Source organism: Diorhabda carinulata, chromosome X, assembly GCF_026250575.1.
Source record: "Diorhabda carinulata isolate Delta chromosome X, icDioCari1.1, whole genome shotgun sequence".
Classification (NCBI taxonomy): Eukaryota; Metazoa; Arthropoda; class Insecta; order Coleoptera; family Chrysomelidae; genus Diorhabda; species Diorhabda carinulata.
This window is the reverse complement of record NC_079472.1, coordinates 17,266,597-17,292,190: the sequence shown is the minus strand read 5'-3', so window position 1 is coordinate 17,292,190 and position 25,594 is coordinate 17,266,597. Positions and strand designations below refer to the sequence as shown.

The following is a 25,594-nucleotide window of genomic DNA, read 5'->3' as shown; positions in this document are numbered from 1 at the left end:
TGAACTTTGAAGATATAGATAGATGAACATCATTTTAGCATTATTGAAAAAATTCAGGCATAAAACCCTTGCCTGATACTACCATCGATACTGGAATGGGATTGCACCAGTCCAGAACCAAACACACCAATTATTTTTCAAGCAGAAATTTATGCAATTGAAAAATGTGTCCAATTCAATCTAGAGATGAACTAAAGTGAGCAGGAGATCATTCGTTTGGGATTGCTTAGAAAAATTGAACGAATTAAGTAAGAAAAATAAAGTTAAATATTCCAGGGCACACCGAAGTGGAAGGAAAAAGATAGAAGTAGTATTAATTCTTGGGATAACCTACTTGGGCTGAGACGCAGTGAATGCATTCTGTTGAATGAAATAAAAGACGAAGATCTATGGCAATTAAAGCCATCCGTCATTCTAGACTTTTTAAAAGGAGTGTGATTGATGGATCAGCTGTGAACGCTAGGTTCTCCAGTATCGCAGCAAGAAAGGGGGACTCAATAGATCCTTTGGGTCTATATACACACACCATCGATAGATAACAAGTTTCATATTTATTATAAAAGGTGGTCCAACTATAATGCACGATAATAATTGTGAGTCGCACCTTAACGTCAGGTTGTTTGCCCAACTTAATTTGACATTTCTTTGTTTCAATGTTTGACAAATACAACCATGGAGAGGTACACAATTGAGCAGCGCGTTAAGACTATTGAAGCCTTTTACGAAAATGGGCGTTCAAATCAAGTGCATTTCGTGCACTTCGTGATTTTTTTGGTCAACATAATCGACCAAATGTGTCAACAACCGGGTCTGTACGAAATGTGAAAACACCTGTGCATGCTCGCCTCGTTCGTTCTGCGGAAAACATTGCTGTTATTCGCGATAGTGTGGCAGAAGAGCCGTCAATCTCCACTCGTCGTCGTGCCCAACAATTAAACATCTCACGAACATCACCGATGCGAATTTTGAATAAAGATTTGAATTTACACGCTTACAAGCTTCAATTGACTCAAGAGCTGAAACCTGCTGATCATTTCAAGCGTCGTCAATACGCCGAATGGTTGGTTGAGCAGACAGAAAATCATCTTCAGCGACGAGGCACACTTTCATCTCAGTGGATTTGTTAACAAGCAGCATTGCCGCATTTGGGCAAATGAGAATCCACAAGTGATTGTTGAAAAGTCGACGCATCCCCAAAGAGTGACTGTTTGGTGCTGGCGGCGTCATCGGGCCGTACTTATTCGAAAATGAAGTCGGTCAAGCAATTACTGGTTTTCGCTATCGCGACACGATAACGGGTTTCTTGTGGCTAGAAACTGAGGATATGGACCTGGACGATATATGGTTCCAACAGGATTGTGACATTTGCCACACAACCAACGAAACAATGGCTCTTTTGCGCGAGAAATTCAATGGTCGTGTTATCTCCCGTCGTGGCGATGTTAATTGGCCGCTACGACCATGTGATTTGACACCGTTAGACTTTTTTCTTTGGGGATATTTGAAAGAAAAAGTGTATGTCAATAAGCCAAGAACAATTCAAGAGCTAAAGGATGAGATAATTCGGCACATTAACGACATTGAACCTCAATTATGTCTCAAAGTCATTGAAAATATGGACCATCGGATAGAGGTATGCCACCGAATCCGTGGCGAGCATTTGGCCGATATTTTGTTTCACACCTAATTGTGAAACACCTAGATCATTCTATCATTATAAAAAATATTAAGATAATTCTCTGAAAACTTTTTGTTTCATTTACAATTAACATGGTGCATTTTGGTTGAGACACCCTTTACATTCAATATTAATACAAAATAACTCATTTATTATTATCGAGCGTTCGATAATAATCGATTTTTTTTTCACCCGTAACTCGTTTTTGGTGTCGTTACTTATTTCCAAAACTCTTGTGATTCTTATAACTGATTATTTTATATTGATGAAAAATCCTTTGCGTCGTCATCCACGTTCCGTTTCTCCACGTATAATCAGTATTATTATTTTTTTATTCGTTTACGCAGACGGCCAATCACTTACAAGTTGTCATTACCTGGAGACAGGTCTTTTTTTTTTCTTTCCATCTTGTTCGTTTTCAAATTTCTATAGAATTGATTCATCCACCAAGTCATATATAATTAGACATGTCTTTCAACGTGGTATTCAAAAATAGAAAGAACGAAAAAAAAAATCGATATGGTTCGATAAAATACCCCGTCGCATTGGCGTTTCGAATTTTTTTTTTTTTTGATATTAAATTTTATAACCGATCATTTGGAATTTCGGAAAAATTACACGCCAATATTTTGTTTAACTACAGAGTTGTGGATAAAAATTACCAACGGCAAGGGATAAAATTGTGTGATAACTGATATTAACGTCTCCGTTTCCAAATCTACGGCTTTTGTTTAACACGTTGACTGCCATCTTTAGAAACCAGACAAATGTAAAATTTTCAGTTCTATTTATTGTATTAAATTTTGATATGTGGCTTTATGAATAAGATAAATCCACAATAGATGCAATACAAACAATTAAATAAAATGCTGTTTATCGATTTCTAACAAGCTTGTGACTCAATCAATGCGGAAAAGTTGACTAAGACTCCTAAAGACCAAGGGGTGAGAACGAAACTGAAAGTTATCGCAATGACTACGGAGGAATCAAAAGCAAGTGTCCTGACGAGTAAAAAAGAAACTTAAAAATTCCCAATCAATAAAGGAGCCAGACAAGAGATACACTGTCTGCTAGACAAAAAATATAAAGAAAGGAAACATAAGAAACGGCGGGGGATCAAATGATAGCAGACGACAAGAAAAGTATGATAAAGAAAGTGACAAAGGAGGAAGAATAAATGGAAATTACGAAGTATGGCAAGCAATTCAAAAAGTGAACAACAGTAATGGAGAACGAAGATCGGAAATAAAAGAAAAAATATTAGCAGTTTATAGAGCGTATCGTGCAAGATGTTAAAAATCAAAATAAGAAGAGGAAAATGATGATGACAAAAAGGAAAGACTAAGAGTTGAAAATAGCGGAAAGAAAGACTATAAGAGTAATATTAGGAACCAATCAAGATTGATGAAAATAATCAGATCACAAGAGCATCTGCGAAGAACAGGCGAGGAAACCTTAGCTTTGTCAATACTATAAAGGAATCTAGGAAATAAACAAAGAGGAATACCAAGATCGAAGTGATTAAAAGATGTAGAGGAGGACCTGAGTAGAATGGACATCAAGGAAAAGAAAACAGAACCGCATAGAGAATAATCGACACGCAAAAAATGTTTAAATCACAAACATCTGAAAAATTTGGTCCCTCAAGAATAGTTCGATCTTCTTCTACTGATCATTACTTAATGCCCTTATACAATGTACCAAATTTGATATTTTTAGGTTAAAGTGTTGCAAAGAAATCAATTTTTTTCGAAATTTTCGGCATTAATTAGGGATGTAACTTGATTTAGAGATAAATGACCTTATTCCGTCATATTTTGGGATCCTCTATAGCCTTGCACTGTATCAGATATTAGATATTTTATTTTTCTTTCTTATTCTCGCCTATTTTTAGAAATAGAACGTGGCATGTCTTCATATTTTCTGGCAGACGTAGATAAAGATAATCACGTCAGAAACGTTGAATTCTTCCTGGTAGTAAAATATCGAGAAAGAGAGAGAGAAAGAGGAACAGCAAAAGTGGTGCTGATTCATCCGCAAGTATCAGACGGTACCGTTAAATTTATTAAATAAAAGTCGCAGTTACACAAACTTTCCTGCATAATATATCTTTGCGGTAAAGTTAAATATGTAACGTGTGTACATCTCGAAATCGGTTCCGATACATTTTGTATAACACAAATCGAACAGATACCAATCGGATATACAGAAATTATTTGTTTTTTCTTGTCAATATGTATAAATGAACGATCCATTGCTTGTAATAAATCTAAATATCCCATAAATATCGTTGTATTTTAGTAAGGTCCTGCGTTAACGGGACCCTTTTTTGAGGTCTAAAGACAATGGAGCAACAAAGAAGTAGAGATGCCAATATGTTCCTAATCACACAATATTTTCCATTTTGGAAATAAGTCAGATCTGAGAGGCCAACTAGATATGCCTCCCCTTCCTATACATCTAATTTGGTATTCAGCAGAAGCCTTGGGCAGCATGAGAAATATTTTGGCTCTAGTCTTGAATTGTAAAAACATTAAACTCTCAACGGCCGCCGAGGTAGCTGCCAGTTGAACAATTAGCTGAGAAAAGGAAGTGCATCTAACGCCGAACAAGAAACGACAATGGAGTTGCACACCATATCAAATCTGAGGAGAGACAGGCGAGTATGCAAATATGGCGAAAGACGTGGGAAACTGTGCCAAGGGAATGTGAATAAGTAAACACAGCGCAACCACCTAAAACAGATGCATTCTGGAGTTCGAGGATTTTCCGGCGGAATAGTCGAATGTCATTTTTGTATGTTAAAGATTTGAGATATACCGACATGAAACGAAAGCCGAGCTGGATCAAGGCATAACACCTAAGACTTTGGTCTAAGGTCTAAGTTTAGCTTTGAAGATAAATTAAATGATAAACTTCGCCACAAAAATCCTCTAGAACCTGCGATGCAAAGAACGAAGTAGGATATGTCATAACTGATACACAATCGACGGGCCAGACTATGGAACAGCAACCTCCCTCCTCTGATTCAGACACGATGAGGAAGATGAACAAGCAGAGCCCAACCATCAGACTGATTCTCGAATTAACCAGCAGCGATTGGGCAACGGGAGAACACAGGCTAAAAGGAGACAAGAATCTTCAGAAAAATAACTGTCAACAATTTGGAAAGAAAGATTTGTAGATAAGAACTTTGTTTTCAAGTGAGACTGGATTTTAACGTTAAGTTTTTTGTCTAGATGGATTCCCAAGTATTTACAACAATCTGCATATTCATTTTTGTAGCCAATCTAGTAATTGGTTAAGTCTGAACATTTTTTGCTGTTCTTCGTGGTTCTTGATCAGTAGAAAAGATGACTGTCGTCAGCAAAAGTTCCTATTATTGTATACTGGTCTTTGATATATATGATGTATACAGTATGTAAAATAGCGAACCTAGTACGCTACCCTGTGGCACCCCTGCTACTATAGCTCGTACTTTTCCTCATTAACTTTTGTTTGGAAGGTTCTGTTGGTTAAGTAAGATTTCAGAAGTGGGTAGTAGTTTGGTGGAAGAGTTGTATATATATATTTTGTATAGCAACCCGTGATGCTACACTCTGCCAAAAGCCTGTCCGATATCGAGGAAAACAGCAGAGCAGTAGTCTGTGTTTTCCAGGGCTTTTTTTATTTCTGCGTGAGTCGGTGGACTTGTTTAAATGTCGGATGGCAAGGGATCCATTCTTGTGGAAATTGGGTAGATCGTCAAGGAGCTTGGACATTGTAGGTGGAAGGCTTATTGGACGGTAAGACGACATGTTAGTTGAGTCTTTGCCTGGTTTACTAATCAATATGATTTGTGCAACTTGATATGATTTTGTCCAGTATCCGAGTATTAGAATTGCATTGTAAATGTATGTTAGCATGACTACACATTTTCGTGGCAATTTCGTTTTTGGCGATTTTTAGGTCGGATTTGCGACCAAGTACATCAACGGGAGTTGTGATAGCAGCATTAATAATTGTACTTTTGTTTATATGGAAAAAGTACTCATTTTTCCCGGAGAAAATAGAAATTTCATATAAAATGACATTTTATTACTTGCCAACAGAGATAAAATGTCAAACTTTATAGCCGTCACAGAAAAAATAGTAATTTGTCATCAAGATAACACACGATCTTACACGGCTCAAGAACCCATCGTAGAAATGAATAAAGTACAAACTGTTGCGAACAAAGAGAGCCATGAAAGCGTAATTCGACTGTCTTTCACAACACATCGTTGAACCGAGTGTACTAAGATACAAGAATAATAAATCTTTCTCAGATTATAAAATCTTGTTAATGTTATCGACCGATAAAACTTATTGATCAACCAGATAATTGATCCTCTATATCCAAGTAATTATAAAAAAAGAAACAATCGAAAAACTGATCGTCTCGTTTAATAAATCTTTTCATTTTGTTGGCGCACATGTCCAATTACGAATTCTAATAAACGAACATTGTTTCCAATCCCGCGGGAGGTCGCTTCTAAATATTCTGTTGTTACAAAAAGATGCACCAAAGTGAAGTGTTCTTGGAAAGCTACATTAGCAGACAAAAGAAAAGAATCAAGACATTGCCATTATGTATTGCCAGGACCGTATTTGTAACTTCCATACGACGTTACTCAAATATCGTATGACATTTTTTCTTTTTAAAAAAACAGAATATGAAATTTGATAGACGGAAATAAACATATGAAATCTATACAAATAAAAATGAAGTGCTGTTCGTTAGTCTCGATAAAACTCGAGAGCGCTGGACCGATTTGGTAAATTTGGATCGTGAATTATTTGTAGAAGTTCAGAGAAGATTTAAAAGGTGAATAAATATGAAAGTGCTCGGAATTGAATAAAAACAATTTTGTTTTTTCTTGATATTTGGTCACGAATTAAATTTCTGAACGCAACCATAATATTCGACATTTGATAACCAACTAATATGTCTATCCATCCTCTATGTCGATCGATACCTCAGACGAAGAGTGAATCCTTCTATCTTTGTGATTGACGATTTCCGCTACGTGCTAAGCTTTGTGATAGTGACATTCCAAGATATGTGTTTCTTTTTTATTTTTTTGGTGTTTTTTTTGTGATGGTGACACTTCACTGCTAACATGCGAGTATTTTTGCAACAAGATGAAACTGCAAATGTGTTTGCGAAGCAGTTGTTGGTCGCAATGGACATCTCGACCAGAATCATCACATTATCCACAGATTTCTATCATATCACAGACTCAAAAGAGGAGCTCCTTCACCGTGATTTCCCAGAGAAAGCGCAACAGTTCAATAACCATAATTGACTGGATGAACGAGCAAAAAAGAGATGCGACCAATCAGAATTTTGTTCCGGGACAGTTGGTTTCCTTCAAATCAGTCGACACCGTTATTAACCAGGATGACGTAGTCAACTATCCCGCGGAGTTTTTAAATTCACTGGAATTGCCCGGATTTCCACCTCAGTTGAAATTAGGATCATTTGTCATCATGTTGCGTAACATTAGTCAATCTCGACTGTGCAATGGAACAAGCCTGACCATTGAAAAGTTGATGAATAACGTCATTAAGCCCATAAAGGGAAAGTACAAAGAAGAAGATGTCTTGACCCCCCTTATATCGATGTTTTCAACGGATTTAGCATTCGATTTTAAACGTTTACAATTTGCGGTACGTCTGGCCTTTGCGATAACTATAAATAAATCGCAAGGCATGTGGTTGGAAGTTTGCGGAAGTAGAAAACATTTTTTTTCAAGACCACTTTTTTCAAGTTTTCGTTCCAAGTTCCAATTTATAACCTAAATTTTTTCCAAACCAAGTTAAAGATGAGTTTGCCGCATCGTTTTGGGTTAGGATCCGAAATCAGCTGTTAGGTGATCTACCTGAACCTGGGTTATAATTTCCGAAAATCCCTAGAATCTCACAGTATGTCACATAACGATCTTATAATATCAGTTTACACATGGCATTTATGTTTTCTGGCACAACAGTATATTTTAGACGACCTTCAAGAAATTCATCCTCTAATGCGATTGAATTCGAGTCGAAATAGAATAAATGGGCAACATTGCAGTTGATTTAATCCACGTTCTGAATACGTTCACCATTAAAAATGTCAAACTTTATGACGGTAATGTCAAATTTGACATATTCACATCAGTGTTGCCATATCTCAAAACTCAAGAAGCAACCCTCGTGGAGGCTGGATAAAAGAAAAAGCTCAAAAACTCGTACACCCACAAATGTGTTTTATAAAAGAACTTATTGGTGCGTCCTCGTTTTATAGATATGAACCGTTCTCAAGCAATTCTGTTAAAAACAAACGGGAATTCAATAGAATTTCAATTAAACCAATTCGATTACTAACGACGCCTAAAGTCAAAAATATAAATTGCAAATGTAAGCAAATTATCGGAACGCGGTTGTGTATCGAGACACCAATCCTTGGATAAGACACTTTAAGAGACGTATAAAGCGCTTCGATAAATCAAAATGGCGTTATTAGTGACGCTTTGCGTTCCGGAAAATAACAGACGTCAGAGATGATAGCTCGCTTAAATTGTGGTAAAAAAAACACTATCGAGATTTGGATTGCGATAATGACGATGAAAATGATGCCCCGAAGGAAATTTTTGCGCTGCGCATTTATTATTCAATTTATCCTTTTACGTAAGAAGATCGAGAGGTGATTAAATTCACTAACAAATCGTATATTTTCGATCAAATGTAACATAGAAATAGAATCAAGAAAATTTGTGATTAATATAATAAATCAAAATTGAGAAGAGGTTTATTTAAGTTTAAAAATAAAATAATTTTTATAATGATACGTAGATTTATAATAATAGTAGAAAATACTCTTGACATTCCCTTAATTTACAAAAAAAACTATCGATTTATATATAATTTGTATTTATCGATCAAATATTCAATTTTTTTTCTTGAATCTTCTAAATTTACTCGACGCTGTGTCTACTAAAAGCCAAAGTGTGCGCGATTCGAAAATCTCCGGTAAATCGCTGAATTTGTACAATTTCATGTCGACGCCATTTTGTGATTTTTTTTGCTACAGTCTAAATGATACCGACAGATTAAGAATTTTTAAAAATTTTTTGTTGCAGATCACTACAAGAACTGGAATCATGTCAAGTAGGGTGCACCGTTTTTTTTTGTAGCCCCCACTTTACCCGCCTTTAATTTATTGAAATTCTGACTCAATAAATATCAAATAACACAATGGATGCTAGAAATTTTTCTACGTAAATGACAAAAATGCCTAAAATTTGGGCTTCTAAATCAGATTACCCCCTTAAACTATATTTATTTTCCACTTTTCAGTTCGATTTATTGTCAAAAATAAAATATTTCTTCAAGTTCTAATTATTAGTATTGTAAATTTCCAAAAAAAAATACACTCAACCTATGAGGATTTTTTCTAAACAAAACAAAACCGCCGAGAATCCATCACCTTTACTTACTTACCCTTCACATTTATTCCAAATTCCTCGGATGATCCTTCTTCTGTCATCAATCTTTCCCTAGAATTTAACACAATCTTATCAAATTTTTATGGTACTTTCAGTTGCCCCATGTCCATTTTAATTGTCCTCCTTTTTAGACTATTGAATGCTGAACACACTATTTATTTATAGCACTACACCAACACACAATTACACTGTCTGATATGAGCGTTTCGATAACCAAGTTATCGTCTTCAGAAACTGGTTTACAGTCGACATCTAAGTTGGAATCCCTAGAACCGTATGTGATATTCATACTGAACACACTATTTATAGCAGTATTTTGATAACCAAGTTATCATCTTCAGAGACAAGTTCACAGTTTACCTTCAGTCGAATTGTATAGTGTAATTGTGAGTGTTGGTGTAGTGGTAGTGTAAACAGTGTGTATCAATATGAATATCACCAATGGTTCCAGGAATACCAACTCATTTGTTGAAAGCTTGTTTGAAGTTGATTAATAGATTTGCATTCCGATCTTCTGCTGCTCATAGCTTTTTTCGATCACTGAATTTATAGTATGAACAGTTGATTTTCCTTGTCGAAAGCCTTTTTGATACACTCTTATTTCTGGTTCCACTTTTCAGTATTTCGTTTATCGTTAATATTTTAAACATGGAAACTACCACCATAGACAAATTTACACATTTCATGAGTTTTTTCACAATTTCACTAAACGTATCACCCCTTATCTCAACACATAAGGCATATTCTCAAACACACTGTTTACAGTACCACTACACTAACCACTCACAATTACACTGTCTAACGCGCGTTTCAATAACTAAGACTTCATCTTCAGACAGTTTGATTGTGAGTGTTGGTGTAGTGGTAGTTCCAATTAAAACTCGGATGAGTCATATCAGTTAAAATAATTGCTACTATCACAATAAATTCACTGTATATTTTAACGACACCTCGTATGTATAAATTTTTATTTCGTTCATTATGTTAAAACAAAATTATACTTTATGTTTGGATCACCCTATAAGTAACAAAAACTCGAATTGAATCAAATCTAATGATTATAATAATGATTCCAGCACCAAACCATTAAAGTCAAAAGCGTGTGATTAAAAAAAAGGTAATGACTCACCCTTAAGTTGAGTGGTATCAATGGCGTACATATTGAGAGCCAGTAATTGGAGTAGTCTATTACAAGGGATGGGAACTGGTGAGTGTTGTAAAAGGGCGCGGAATTCTTTCAGCATCTGCATAGCCGTCTCTTGAAAACTTTCCATTCTGAAACAAAAATTTAATCAATTACAGTGACGGCTTACCCTAAAATAGAAAACCATTTTCGAAATAAAACAGTAAACCTTCCATCCCTGATCCCGGGAATTCCAAGTTTCCTTTTTTTGTAACCTTTTTAACAGTATACAATTAAATTAAACCTCTCGGATATACCTAGAACACGTTTTAGTAAAAATCAAAATACCTGCACCCCTCTATCTTCTCATTGTTCCATACCTACGCGAATCCGGGCGAGACGTTTTGAATCGAACTTTTTTTATCGTGATACACCTTCACCATCCTCGATACTTATTCTGAGAATTTACATTCACTACCCTCAATTACTCTATCTTTTAGTACGTTTATCAGATGTTGACGATTTTGGCACTTATTACATAACTTTTTAGCTCACTCATCACCTACTCACCCGATTTTAGTTATAAGCTTCCCGTGTACATGTAAATAAGTTATAACGAATCGTTTGTTAACCTGAAACGAAAAAAAAAATTCATTTCAGTTTTCATTATAAATTTTTGCTTCAATTGTTACCTCAACGCTACTCAAAGCCGAAAGATCTTCGTCGTCGGAATAATTCTGTTCGATATTAGCTTTGGTAGTTCTGTAAACTCGTCTACCTCCTTCGGGATGTATCCAAGTCTCTTTTCTCAACGAACCGGGGGTGTTATTCGAATCTTCGGATTCTTTTTGTTTCATTTGAAGACGTTGTTTTTCCAATCTTTCTTCTCTGCGTTTCTTTTCGCCTTGTTCGTACTAAAAATATAATAATAGGATAATTGAAAGTCTTCACAGGTACCAATAAAAAACAATAACATTGATATAAAGAAACCTTGAACAATACTGGATAAGTTGCTCAATTGATATTTCCCCAGTTTACTTGTAATTTTCCGATATGATTCCTAAGTTATTAATTATTTTGAACTGATCTAAGCTATGTTTAAAAAACCATCGATGATGGCTATAAACGAGGCTAACGATAGAACACAATGAAGGGCAAAACTCCCAGTGTGTTACAATATTTTAATCATATAAATCGAACGAACTACCTAAAAATATAATTTCTAAACTAAAGAATAAATTTATAAACATACATACACACAATTGATGATACTGATGTAAATAGCAGCATGTAAAAAAACTTCATTTAAATAAAAATCCTTCAAACATTTTTAAGAAATCAGAAAAATATAGTTGATTCAAATTGAAATTATTTGAGTACCACAGCTGTTGATTAAAAAATAAATACAATCTATTTAAGTAAAACTAAGTGTCACTCATTGATCAGAATAATTTTGATGATCCATCCTCCGAAAATTTAATTATAACGAAATAAGAGTATTCAGTATAAAGACACTTTTGATAATTTAATTAATTCAGTAATTAACAATTATATAAACTTACTTTTCTTCTGTTTTCGTCAAATAACGATATCAAATCTTGCCATGCAGATGGGACCGGATTGGAAGACATCAAACTCCTCATATAGTAATAAACAGCGTCCAATTTCCTTCTCTACAACAATGAAAATAAATAACCAACAGCGTGATTAAAAATAATAAAAAAAAAATTAATCTTACAGCATAAACCGCCAAAATTGCCAGTTGGTTATAAGGTTTCCCATTTTTAGGGTTAATTTCGTGTGATTTGATGTACCACCTTGAAAAAGAAAAAGAGAAAATTTCAAAATTCGCTAACCGTGTAAATAATAATTGTACTCACTGTCTGCATTTTCCGTAATTGCATGTTTCATTGACCTCTTCACGATACCTTCCCAAATCGCCCAAAAATAAAAATAATTTTTGACACGATATCAACGCCATTCCTACCAACCCCAAACCTTTGTGAGAAACCATATTTTCTTTTAGATAATTGCTCACTTTGAAATCAAACGTTTTTTCCAACAGTGATATTAATCTTTCATAGTATTTGGTACCTTCGTCTATCAAGTTTAACAACAAACCTAAAAAAATCGTTCATTTCAAGACACTTTAACCTCAGAAATCATTTCGAATTTCAATATTCGAAAATATGGGTTGCCGTTCTTCATAGAAGCAAACAATTACTTTCCTCGCTAAAACCTTGACGAATATTGTATTAAATCTCCTCTGAAGAAAGTTAATTTGATATAATCATGGCTCGCAATTGCAAGAAGAGAAGCGTAACCGCTAACTAGTTTGCACGTTTTTGCGTCACATCAGAGCGGCGTAACATCCTCTAATCCGAACTGAAGACAACACCAACGAGCTTTACTATTTTGTTCGGATAAACAATTCTCAGCAAACGCTATCTAACGCAATCTTTACTTACAACTGCGAACCATCAGTGAAATAAAATCTAGCCATAGTCGGCGATAATATGAACTTGTTGGTGATATACAAGATGCGTCGAATATAATTTAAAATATGAAATATATATTTATCACCTAATTTGATAATGTGATATCTCTGAGCAAAGAACTACTTTCCTGGCTAATGCCTTGAAGAATATTGAACTACATTTCTTCTGAAGAACGTGATGTTCAACGACCAGTAATTTTGATATTGATAAAAGAGTGAGCATGACTATCTTCCAATGTAATTCGAAATTCGTCGTGGCATTTGCCAGTTGTTTTCTCGGAAAGACCATATTATCAAAATTTGAAATAATTTCAGAAGTGACCCATAGATACTTCATATTTTGATATATACTAAAATGTCTACTCATTTTGTTCCATGATACAAAACCTAAATAATTCGAGATACAGAGTTTTTAACGAAAAGAAACGACATTTTTTTCCACTTCACAAAGTTCAAATTTTAGAGATTCCACTGTATAAATTAATATTTTAATAATACTAGAAAAGTTATTTTTTTCATAAATATTCTGGACTGTTTTAAGTTGTTACGAGTGTGTTCCAAAAGAATACTCAATAGAGAATCAAATTAGCTGACAAAACAACATACAAAAGGACATAAAAGTAGTTGACATACTACAGAAAACTCACTATTTCAATTATATGTACCATAGAACTACAATTTATAGTGAAAGTATCACTATTTCAATTATCTGTATCATAGATCTACTATTTATAGTGATATTATCATTTCAATGATCTGTACTATAGAATTACAATTTATAGTGAAATTGTCACCATTTTGATGATCAGAATCATAGAACTACAGTTTACAGTGATATTACCACTATTTAATTGAACATAGAAGTACATTTTATAGAGAAATTACAACTATTCCGATTATATGAACCATATAACTATCATTTATAGTGAAATTAAGGTTATTTCGATTGATCTGATGATCTGATCTCTAGTACTACAATTTATAGAAATATTACAACTAATTTGATAATCCGGCCCAAAGCACTACAATTTATAGTGAAGTTTTCACTATTATGATGATATGATCATAGAACTACAATTTTTAGTGATATTACGACTAATTCGATTATATGAACCATAGAATTACAATTTATAGGGAAATAATAACTATTACTAGATTTGAACTATAGAACTACAATTTAGTGAAATTATCACTATTTTCATTATCTGAATTATAGAACTACACTTTGTAATGCAATTACGACTATTTTGATGAACTGAACCATAGAACTATGCTATTTTTTTCTTTGCACAAAAGCACCCACAAATAAACATTGTAATGGAAAAATATTTCATATAATCATTACTGACCTTTATATTTTTCCTTGTTTTCGTGGTCATCCTTTATAGCCTTCCTAGTAATTTCGATTATGTTGTGATACAGTATATTCCAAAAATGTTGTTCCACTTTTTCCGTCTGACAGAATTTAATAGACTTGCAAATTAAATATTCCAAAGCCTCTTTTAAAAAACACCTCAATTGATCGACTTGATCCCAATGTAACAAAAGCAAACCTCTTTTGATAACGTATTGTAATTCGTTATCAGCTCTTTTAATATCCCTCAAAAGATCAGGATAATGACAGGATTTGAAGGAATCCGATGTTTCGTCGTACCAAGGAGGACGGATGTTGCCGAATTGATCGGTGGTATACATTTGAGGCGGCGGTACGGATTCGTTGTTATCAGAAAAACCGGGTACGCTCACTCTAGTACTTGCAGATTTTACTATTATAGGTTTGTTGGGATTGTTGGGATCGTATAAGCTCTTTTGTTGTCCTGGATATCGCCGATTATCGGGATACCTGATAAATAGATCAATAAAATAAATATAATTCATAAAAAAAAATGATAATACCTTGGATGATCTTGTGTTACTAAAGTTGGTATAGGCTTTTTAACTTCGTTATTTTGTTGAGGTAGTACTATGACACCTGCCTTTTTAGTACTAGTATCTACATTAGTGATATCTTTTTCGCTTTCGTTTCTTTTTCTTTCGATTTCTTGTCTCCAATTTTCTGTAACTGCAGTTTATTATTATATTAAAAAAATTAGAGGTACTGAACACACTGATTACACCCACACTACACCATAACACATAATTACACTGTCTGATATGAGTGTTTTGATAACCAAGTTATCGTCTTCAGAGACTCAAGGTAAACTAAAATTTAATAACTTAACTTACCTGAATTTTCTCACCGATAAATCTCCCGCGAAAATTAATTCCAGCGGGAAAACCTCAATGAATATATTGCCGCCAAGGAGATTTTCCCGCTGGTACTAATTTTCGCGGGAGGTTTATTTGTAGGAAAATTCAGGTGAGTCAAGTCATTGGTTATCGAAACGTCAGACAGTGTAATAGTGAGTGCTATAAATAAATAGTGTGTTCAATTAGTAAATAAGAGGTAGGAATCGAATAGAAACGTTTAATTTAATTTCAACTTTGATTATACTAACTTTGGGTATGCCTATCCCAACTGTTATCTCTGCTGACGTTTCTTGAATTATTGTGATAACTATCGTAGCTTGGGTCTCTGGTATCTCGTGAATTTCTTCTAGAAGAACTTGGACAAGGTTCCCGTGATACTCTAAAACTATCTCTGCTATCAATACTCGTGGTAGAATTTTTTCTAGTACGATTATTGTGTCTTGTTCTTGAATGACTGTCGTCTCGTTGTCTACTCCTGAAATAAATAGTTGGACAATTTATTTGATAAACCGTTACCGGAAAGATTGAGGTTAGTTTCGAAAGTTCAATCTCACAAAATGGATTTAACAAAAAATGTTTTTATATTGGAGTAGAATTAAGATAATTCCAATGTATTTTTTCAATTCAACCATTATGGAACACACTGTAAATTGCCAAGTACCTCTACACGTATAATCAGTGAGAGTTTTGTCCAGGAGATGCGCAAATATAAAAAAATGAAAAAAATCAACATAAAAGATCCGAGAATATTGTTTGACACATAACCCTGCCCTTCCCAGTATGGCACACTCTCACTTTAGTAGCCTCAAAATAGTAACACAAATTATACTTTGGAATATAATTACTTATGGTAAATAGTGTTTTCACAATTTTTTCTTATAAGCTGTAAGTTAACTTATTGAATAAAATTTTTTGTTAAATCAGTTTTTAAATCAATATTATAAGTGTGAATGCAAATGGTTAACAAAAATAAATGAAGCAGGCTTTATCTATGTTCAAAATCTTACCTATTCCTACTCCTTTGTCTATTTCGCCTAAAAGAAAATAATGTTTAAATATTTGTAAAAGCTACACCACTGATAAACTTGTATATATAGCTTCACCTTATATGAAAAGTTCTGCCCTAAGTATCTAAATTGAGTAGTTAGAGCTGTTTCATTAAAATTCGGAACACCTTGGAAATGCATTAAAAAATTAAAGTTATTGGATAAAATGTCTATCGACTTATAAGTTGATGAAATGACATTATTCATTTAATATGTTGGAAACTTTTAAGACAACCCTCTTAAGCTGAAATATTAGTTCTACGAATTGTATGAAATCATTTTGGAATTAGAAAATTCCACTAACGAATAAATTGAGATTTATGGTAATTTAATTTACCTTCTTGATTTTTTCGATGAAATGGAAGGTTCAATAACATTGCCAGATAAACATTTGGTAGCACCGACTTCTTGTAAACTAACTATAGAGGAACTTCTTGTTAAAGCATCGCTCAAATATTCGGATTCCAATCTATCGTGTAATTCCACTTCTTCGCTCCAATCCTATAATCATTAAACAGATTAAATAAGAACATTTTATGTAACAGATACAGCATGTTGGAGAATGTTGGAGAAAGTATCTAGAATGATTTAGAGTGTTCTAGAAGTCTCTAGAAAGTTTCAAAATGAGTGCAATTTATTATCATCGATTTAGAGCATTCCAGAAATTCCACAAATGATCTGTAAAGTTCCAAAATGAGTGTAATTTTTTAGAATATTCCAGAAATTCCACAAATAATCTGTAAAGTTCCAAAATGAGTGTAATTTTTTATGACCGATTAGGAATTTTCAAGAAATGATCTAGAATGATTTAGATTAGAAAGTTCTAGAAGTCTCTAGAATGATATAGGAAGTTCCAAAATGAGTGCAATTTATTATGATGGATTGGGAACGTTCGAGAAAATTCTAGAATGATCTAGAATGATTTAGAGAGTTCTAGAATGATTTAGAAAGTTCTAGAATGATTAAGAAAGTTCTAGAAATCTCCAGAATGGTTTATACAGTTCCAAAATGGGTGCAATTGATTATGATCGATTAGGAATGTTCGAGTGAGTTTTTAAAATGACTTAGAAAATTCTAAAATTAGTGCAATTTATGATAAACGATCTAAAATGTACCAGGAAATATATAGAAATTTTTCGATTGACCTGGAATGCTAATTAGTTTACTCTATATATGGATATACTCTATATACACCTCATATTTAATGGCCGAATAAGTCTCTCAATATCGAAAATAAAAATCTACAGTATCTATGATAAAAAATGTATCCTTATATATTTTCTATAACATTAAAAATGCGATTCAAAGCGGGGTTTGCCGCTAGTTATTTAATATAGTCGCTAGTATTTGCATTATGTTTTCAAAACAAGCTTCGACCCTTAAAAATTGAAATAATTCAAATTCAATTTTTAAAATGGCGATAATTTTCGCACTTATATCTTTTTTCTATTAGATGTGGGATATAATGTCACATACCAATGTCGTAGGCATCACAGCGTTTATGGCGGACTCCATATTGAGACGAAAATCTATTTCTTCTCTATTAAACATCTCCTGATTCTGTTTCAAAGAAGATTGGCTAAGTTCGTCATCCCAATTTTCTTCAGTAACTATATCTGCTGGAGGATTAAAATGATCTCTACCCCTATTCCTCTTATCAATTTCCCCACGATTATCTTTTAATCTGTCCCTATTACCACCTCCTAAAAAGGATTAATTCGTATTTGTATCATTATAATACCAACAAACAACTCACCGGCTCCCCTTTTTTGATCCCTATTATTTCTACCGTTTCTATCTCTTCTATTATTACCATGATTTTCTCTATAATCTCTATTCCTATCTTTATTACGCGAGTCTCTATAATCTTCTTCCCATCTTTGATTATAGTGCTCCTTATTACTATAATTATCTCTATTACAATTGTAATTGTCCCTATGATTAAAATTGTCTCTATCTCTATTGAAATTTTTGCCATCCCTAAAAAAGAAAAGTTTTAAACTTTCTATTCAATTTATTATTATGTTTAAACGAACCTTCTATGAGGGAAATCCCTCTTATGATTATTATCTCTTCGATCATGTCCTCTCCCAGGATCGTCATGTCTCCTTGTTCCTCTTCTATTATCCGTATAATCATTAATAGGTGTTTGAGGTCTACTTCTTCCTATAGGCGGTGAGCATGGTCTCGAATTTACAGGACTTTTAATTGTATTTGGAGTTAAGGAATCGTATGGTACTACACCTATTTGTGGATGCATATCTTGATCATAATTCGATCTACCTCTTCCGCGACCTTTACCTGGTAATGTATTAGAACCGTAATGGATCTAAAATGTGATGTTAGTCAAATTAATGTCATTTAGTGTTTTTGTCACTCACATTTTGATGGTGGGATGTCGGAGACATCGGTAGAGTATAATAAGCGTCACCGGGATGAAAAAAATTTGTGTTTTTCTGGAAAGTGACGCTGCTTCCATCCCAACTGTTCTCTTCTACTACTGGCGGTGGTTGAATCCCACATTCTTCCAACATTTTTTTCTTAAGCCTAATATAACATTTTTTTATATTTTTGTATATGTGTATGTATAAAAAATGAATTTTTCACCTTGGAGGTAAGCTATTATAGCGTTTCTCCATTTCTACCTCAACTGTGCTATGACGTCTACCGCTGGGTGGCTTTGATTGAACCTTCTCAGTATTGTAATTACGATTTGGTTGTCCAGATGGTTCCACGCTTCTGGTATCCCGTGTTCGATTCCAATTAGAGTTGTTTGGTCCATTATTCATCCCTAAATTTGAAAAAATATACCAAACATGTAACTTTAAACATCAAGTTGTTCATTTTTTCAAAATAACAAACCAAATGTAAAAAATTTCGTTTCTAGAAACTAAAAAATCAACTAATCCATTTAGTTTTTTTATTAATATCCCAGAATCATTTCTGGGATAAGAAAATATATTTAAAAAATGTGTTTCAGGAAAATGAGACAAAGGAGTCTAAAAGAGGATCCTTCGAGGACTAGATCATTCAAAAAAGTTTCTTCAGGAATCTACAATCTACAATAGTTCTGACTCTCTCCATGTTATCACCAATCCTATAACTGTTGTATTTGCCCTTGGATACCGTTCAAATTTTGAGTTGTTTATAGGAAATCTCCTGGGATAATAAAATCCATCTAAAAGAATGAAGAATCTGAAATAAAAATTACTATGGCAGATCTTTCCTGGAGTAGATCACTAAATTTCTTCAGAACAACAATACTTCTCACTAACGAGCACACTTTCTTGGAGGTAGAGGAATATAAGCAGTTTTCCTACTGTGAAACATATGTCCAGGTCATTTTAAATGTCATCCATTCAATTGAATCCTTCATCTTGATATTCTTTTTTTGTTGATAGGCATAACCATTTGCTTTTTGAAATAATTTAAATTTTCAGTTATCTATGGATTTTTTTATTCTCCGGATATATTTTCTTCTGGTTAACAATCACTTTCAGTTCTTTTACTTATCCAGCTCAATTAGTTTTAGCTAAATCTAAGCAATTAAGTGATATCAAAAAAAAACATAAAAATCAAATTATATCACAAGCTACTTGTTTAATTGGTTTTGAAATATATTAGATCCTAGTTCCAAATTCTACATTATCTTCCAAAAATATAATATTTGAATATATTTTTTTTCTAACTTTCACAAACAATTTCCAAATTTTTTACCTCAATTTTCAAATATGAAAAACTTTTTTCCTCTTATGTTATGTGAATAAAAAAATATTAGTTTGCCACAATTATAATTTCGATATTCTACTTATGATTTTAAATATCAATGAGCATAATATATTTTTTTATAACTACTAGAGCTGTGATTCATTGAATTCAATGGGTAGACATTTAATTTTGGACAAGTGCCAACTGGGTAATGATTAAATAAAAACTCTTAAAAAGTTTATCTTTGTTAATATAAACAAAGTCATTGATCTTTCACTAAGCTCATTACAATTAGATATATACCAGGAATATTTGACAGTTTACTTTTTTTTTAATAATAAGGATAAATAAAAAAATATTACATAAAATATAAAAGCAAATGGAAATCTTCTAATTCTTTTTACCTCTGGTATCTACTTGTTGCCTTTGTCTAGCTGCTTCTTCCCTCCAATCATTTTTCTGATCAGCTTGGTGTCGCTCTATAAAAGTTGTCCTTTTATGCCCCCCTCTATCACCACTGTTTGTACCATTAATATGAGCAAATGTGTTACGGCTTGTCATGTCTTGTGAAGAATTTAATTCTCTAGATTGAGCAAGGGGTCTAGGCACGTAACGTTCCTATAAAAAATATTAAAAAACAAACTTTACATTACAAAAATTATATTTACCTGATCAGGTTTTTTTGGACGTCTCGTTACATCATTATTGAGAGAAATATCCCCCAATTGTGTAATAGCTCTATCAATATCTTTAATTCTTTCTCTTGGTGAACTACTTTCACTATGAAATTTAGAATTATCTCTCCGAGTATTTTCCTCTTGTTTATGTCTTGAATTAAAAATATTTGTATCTGAATCAGATTCTTCTATTGTACTTGATTTTTTTAATGGGCCACTTCCTGGTCTGTATAATTGTTGGGGAGGTTTTCCTCGTCGCATATTATGATACGGTACTAGAATAAAATCTCAAAAAGAAGAGAAATCATAAGATTCGGAAGACTGAATAAGGTAGCAGAAAATAGTTTGTTAATTTTCAAAAGAATTGCTTGAGTACTTTTATAGATATACATTATAGATTATTGGCGTAAAAGGAAGGTAATTGTTAATAATTAACATTGATTATTACTTAAAACATATATTATAGATTATATCTAGATGATTTCATCACTTTGAAACAGTGATATTTCTTAATTAACTTTGGGCTTGATAAAAATGATGATTGCACAATAATTAATAGAATTATTCCAAATAAAAGAATATGGGACATTAGAACAATCAAAAAGAAATTTAAACTTATCAGATTAAAGTTACACATTTTTTGATAAAAGTAAAGAAACTATCTAGATTTAGTTATCTTGCCCTTTGAGTTATAACCTATATATTAAAAATTCAAACTATAAATGAATATTAAATTATCCTTATTGTTGAAATCAAACTTGCTCAAAGAAAGCATGTGCTCTTCAAAAATTAATATTGAGTAATATTCTTTGTTTATAGTATAGGTTACATACTTTTATAATAAATAAATTTAGCTAATTACTCTGATTTAAAGTTGAGGAGCTGTTTTAAATATTTAAATTTTGTATATACGACAAATGCTTTACATTTATCTTTTTAAATGTACGTTTTTGTACACTATAAACACGTATCTTCCCATTACTATTTGATGCTTCGAAAATAGCCATGACACTAGTTCGACATTTTAACAAATCTTATTATTTTTTTAATATTCAAAAACAATTTAAATGATCATTTTATATACTTCCTGTCATGTAAACTTACCAAAAAATTGCTTGCTTCAACAAAATATGATATATTTTAACCTTGAAAACTTGAATTTCATTTCTGTACGTTGGTATTTTAATGGAGTATTATTATAGCGGGAATTTTAAAATTAATTTTCGAACGTAAGATGTTTCTAAATTTATAAAGATATTTCACAAAAATCAGTTAACTTCAAAAGTTAAAGGTTATTCAACATTTCTTTGATTGAAAAAGACATTACAGTTACTAAAGAAACAAAAAAAACACGAAGTCACGTTTTTGGAAAAGCTAATATAAAATTTCCAAATAGTGGATGAAAGTCTTACGTTCCAGACATCTGGTTGGATTTAATGTAAAGGCCACCATGAATATCTAATTCTTTCTTGAATAATAAATAAATAGTTTTCAATAAAGATAATATCTATTTCAATATAAACTAAAGAAAAATGATCATATTCAAAATATTTATTATGATAAAACGCTTTTTACATCTTCGTTTATTTTTGGTGGAATGACATTTTTCAATTTGACATAAAGGACAGTGACGGACTAGATATAATATTAATATATTAAGTAAATGTCATTAAAAAGTCACTTTTAATACCAAGTATATTAAAAAATTTTAGTTGTGGTTTGGGTAAAACAGAATTCTCTTTTAGGCTAAATATTTAGAATCGTATGATATAATAAAGCAAAACATGAAAAAGTTGGTATTTTGAAATAACCATTAGAATATTACATTATTCGTTTAATTTATTGTTTTTAGTTATCCTAATCAGAAAAAATTGGATTATCAAAAACTACTTACAGTAGATCTTGATAAGCCAATGGGTCCCCAAATGAAAGGTTTTTCCCAGCGTGATACTGATTTAAATACATCGGTACAAGTAAGCTAATTTTTTATTGATAAAATATTTCCGTATAAACTATTGATATATTCAGCAAACAAAGGATAAAAAAATTACCGAATCAAATACAATTTATGAAGCAGACGATATTGATGAAGAAACTGAAGAAAAAATCTTACAATCGAAATCCAAAAAAATGAAAGATTCCACTAACCTGGAAGGTAGAATCACTCTTGTATCTCAAATGTAAGGACGATAATTTCTATGTACATCCTTTGCATTCGTCCATAAATCGTCGAAAATAATATTTTTTTGTTAAATATTTTTATTCCCGTGCTCAATGTATATAATTTTAACCAAAATTGTTCTGGTCTTAAGTTTCTGTGTTTCGTGACTAATTTTGTTATTATTATTGTACGATTTATTTTTAGCGAAGGACCTAGGGAAGCTCTATGTTGTAAATATAATGAGGAATTTGATTATATTGCTGTAGGCTACGCTGATGGGGTTATAAGAGTGTATCAAACTCTAACTGGAAAGCATGTTTTTACTTTAGCAGATGACGAAGTAAAAAATGTTAGAGCACCCTGTACTTGTATCAAACATAGACCAGTATCCAAAGTTTATCCAATTACGAACTGTTATACAGGAACTTGTAAGTCTTATAAAATATCTCTAAAAACAGGGTGGTCTACAATTATATACATTAAATTTTTTTCCCAAAACTGTATAATAAGGACGATACATTACTTTATAAGGGTGGATTTAGACTGCATATTAGGGAAATGATAAAAGGCACAATAATGATTAATTTCATGTCATCATCTACTCCAATCAACCAAAAATAGTTTCTGTACTCTTAGACTCGATGGGCGTCCACGATTTAATCTCGACTTAACTATTTAGTTGTGTAGGATGCGCAAACAGACAATTAATAGTCGATGGGATATCGATCATTCCTTATTAATAGTATAGAATGATTAATCGAAGAGCTTTGGCCAGTGCTCCCCTTCATTCGAAGGAGGAGCACTGGACAAGGGGGCCAAGGAGGACAAGGAGACGAAAAATTACCCTGATAAATTTCTCAGCGATTGCAGAATGAGTGAAAGAAATTTCAATGAAATCATTTCGAAATCATCTATGATCGATAGTTGTCCAACTTTTAAATGAAAAACAGCAAATCGATAAAGCAACTATCGAGTTGTCAGTATGTACGATTTAATATATTCTTTTAAACATATGATACTCAATAAAATAGTTGTTTAACTAAAAGTATGTATGCGCTAGTCCTTATTCGAATAAAATGTGCCCTGTATTATCATTTACTTACCCACAATCAATACTTTCTATTAGTTTCTGCCTTCTGGCGAACTTGTTTTTAAAGAATTCCAATTCAACCTCTTGCAGAGGGAACAAGTCCTATATCAGGGCTATCCCAAATCATCCAACTGAATCCTAAATAAAAAAATCTAGCCTGTCGAGTTTGTCTGTTTAATATGAAATTAAAAACTACAGCAGTGTCTTTTACAGACAAATTTTTGAAATTAAAAAAATAAATAAATAATTCAGAAGTAAAAAAGCTATAACGTAATCGCCCTCCGCAATTACCCTGTTTGTAGAAAGGGGTAGTGGGCATTTTTTTCACGACTTTGCTATATCGTCTGATTATCAAAAAGTTCAAGATTTAGAGGGTGAAGAATACTGAAATAACAAACAATCTGAAATAAAAGAAGGCCGAACTGAAGACGTGCTAAATAGGAAGCAATTAATGATAAAATCGAATGGACAAGAAATATACCTCTGCACTTATGGTATTTGACTTAATTAGGTTATAATAAATCGAAAATGAAGAATGAAATTTTTTGATATCTCGCTTCGTTTTCAAGATATCGATACATAAAGTTATAATCAAACGTTAGTTCAAAATTCGCTTTATTGAACAGATGGCGTTCGATACTTCGTTTCAAATGAATATTTTATCACTTCAAATTCAATATGAATTTTGTCATTCAATAAACAAAAGATTTTTTATATTATTCACCCCGATACTTAAAAATTATATTGAAAAAAACAGATTTTTTTAACACAATGAGTAATTTTTGATAACTTTCATCCCTCTGTAATGAATATAACTTAACATACGATAAATACATGAATAATTTGATGTGTTCCATAATAAATTGTCGATTGTTTTTCATTATTTATAAAAGAAAAAAAATATTCAATGATAGTTTGAAGATTTGATTAGTAATTTAATATAAAAATATCCTCTTTCGAGTAAAACATACGTTTCAAAAGTTATTTATTTCCGTTTGCTTTATAATTGAAAAGCCAAACTACTGTAGTATTTCACAATTATCCTGGAAAAGTTCTCTAGCAATTAGTTTTGCATAACTTATCTTATTTTTAACGACAAAATCAGCCGAATAAGAAAAATGACTGTAAAAAATCGTTCCAAATCTACCCGCTCCGAATTTAACTGTCCCCAATCTCCCTTCTCCAAACTCACCCGTTCCTCGCGGCCTGTGGTTTTTTGACACACCAAGGTCCGGGGTCACGGTCAAAGTTCACCACGAGAGAAGGTTAGGATAGGTTAGGTTGATATATACGAATATTAAATAAAAATAAATTTTTCCAACTTCAAGTATCGATATCTCGAAAACAAGGCAAGATATCGAAAAATTTTATTTTTCATTTTCGACTTCTTTGGGTAGAATTACAAAATGGCAAAGTCAAATCCAAGCGCCACGGAAATCGTATTCGTGCCGAAGAGGTTACAGATAAGTAAAAGTAAAAACTATGAACTAACAACCCCGTTTACCCTACAAAACTAACCTTTATTCATGTGTGTTTGGGTAGTTTATGCCATAAAATTAATTATCAATTCTTCAATCACTCATAATATGAATTTTGTAATTCAAACTGTTTCAAAAACTAAATTTACATTGGCTAGATTTCCGTATCATGCCGGTGATGGATAGGGTTTTATTTGTAAGATGGGACGAGGGTGGAGTCTCTAAATATCAAATATAAAATTGCGGAAACAGCTGAGGGCGGAGCTATGACAATGTTATTTATCTGACCAATATAGCAAACGCGTAAATACGATAATTTTTTTTGAAAAATTGTTCTGAGCACGCAAAGACCGAAAAGTATCTAATAATAAAAATTAT

The 25,594-nt window shown here is 32.6% G+C and overlaps 2 protein-coding genes across 16 annotated transcripts in view; one reads left to right on the top strand and one right to left on the bottom strand.

The window, feature by feature from the left end:
* LOC130900687 (telomerase-binding protein EST1A) overlaps positions 1–21,828 on the bottom strand; it is an 87,036-nt gene extending 65,208 nt beyond the window's left edge. Inside the window, exons 1-19 of one of the 15 annotated variants that reach the window (XR_009060203.1) lie at positions 21,592–21,828; positions 20,479–20,774; positions 20,215–20,428; positions 18,710–18,893; positions 18,484–18,649; positions 18,139–18,431; positions 17,859–18,082; positions 17,579–17,805; positions 16,440–16,603; positions 16,064–16,090; positions 15,305–15,531; positions 14,703–14,862; positions 14,156–14,649; positions 12,190–12,430; positions 12,048–12,126; positions 11,872–11,982; positions 11,002–11,223; positions 10,880–10,941; positions 10,316–10,461 (exon numbers count right to left, since the gene is read on the bottom strand). Coding sequence is in view for 2 of the 15 variants with exons in the window: in XM_057811460.1 (XP_057667443.1) it covers positions 10,316–10,461; positions 10,880–10,941; positions 11,002–11,223; positions 11,872–11,982; positions 12,048–12,126; positions 12,190–12,430; positions 14,156–14,649; positions 14,703–14,868; positions 15,305–15,531; positions 16,064–16,090; positions 16,440–16,603; positions 17,579–17,805; positions 17,859–18,082; positions 18,139–18,431; positions 18,484–18,649; positions 18,710–18,893; positions 20,215–20,428; positions 20,479–20,748 (3,517 nt within the window). In the remaining 13 variants the exon portion in view is untranslated. Of the gene's footprint in view, positions 1–10,315; positions 10,462–10,879; positions 10,942–11,001; positions 11,224–11,871; positions 11,983–12,047; positions 12,127–12,189; positions 12,431–14,155; positions 14,650–14,702; positions 14,869–15,304; positions 15,532–16,063; positions 16,091–16,439; positions 16,604–17,578; positions 17,806–17,858; positions 18,083–18,138; positions 18,432–18,483; positions 18,650–18,709; positions 18,894–20,214; positions 20,429–20,478; positions 20,775–21,320 lie in introns of all 15 variants that reach the window. The other 14 variants (XR_009060200.1, XR_009060201.1, XR_009060202.1 and 11 more) reach the window with 14 other exon arrangements.
* A 300-nt stretch (positions 21,829–22,128) lies between these two features.
* Positions 22,129–25,594, top strand: part of LOC130900691 (uncharacterized) — an 8,307-nt gene continuing 4,841 nt past the window's right edge. Inside the window, exons 1-4 of the mRNA XM_057811469.1 lie at positions 22,129–22,279; positions 22,340–22,460; positions 22,516–22,667; positions 22,853–23,076. Coding sequence (XP_057667452.1) covers positions 22,272–22,279; positions 22,340–22,460; positions 22,516–22,667; positions 22,853–23,076 — 505 coding nt within the window. The 5' untranslated portion in view covers positions 22,129–22,271. The remainder of the gene's footprint in view (positions 22,280–22,339; positions 22,461–22,515; positions 22,668–22,852; positions 23,077–25,594) is intronic.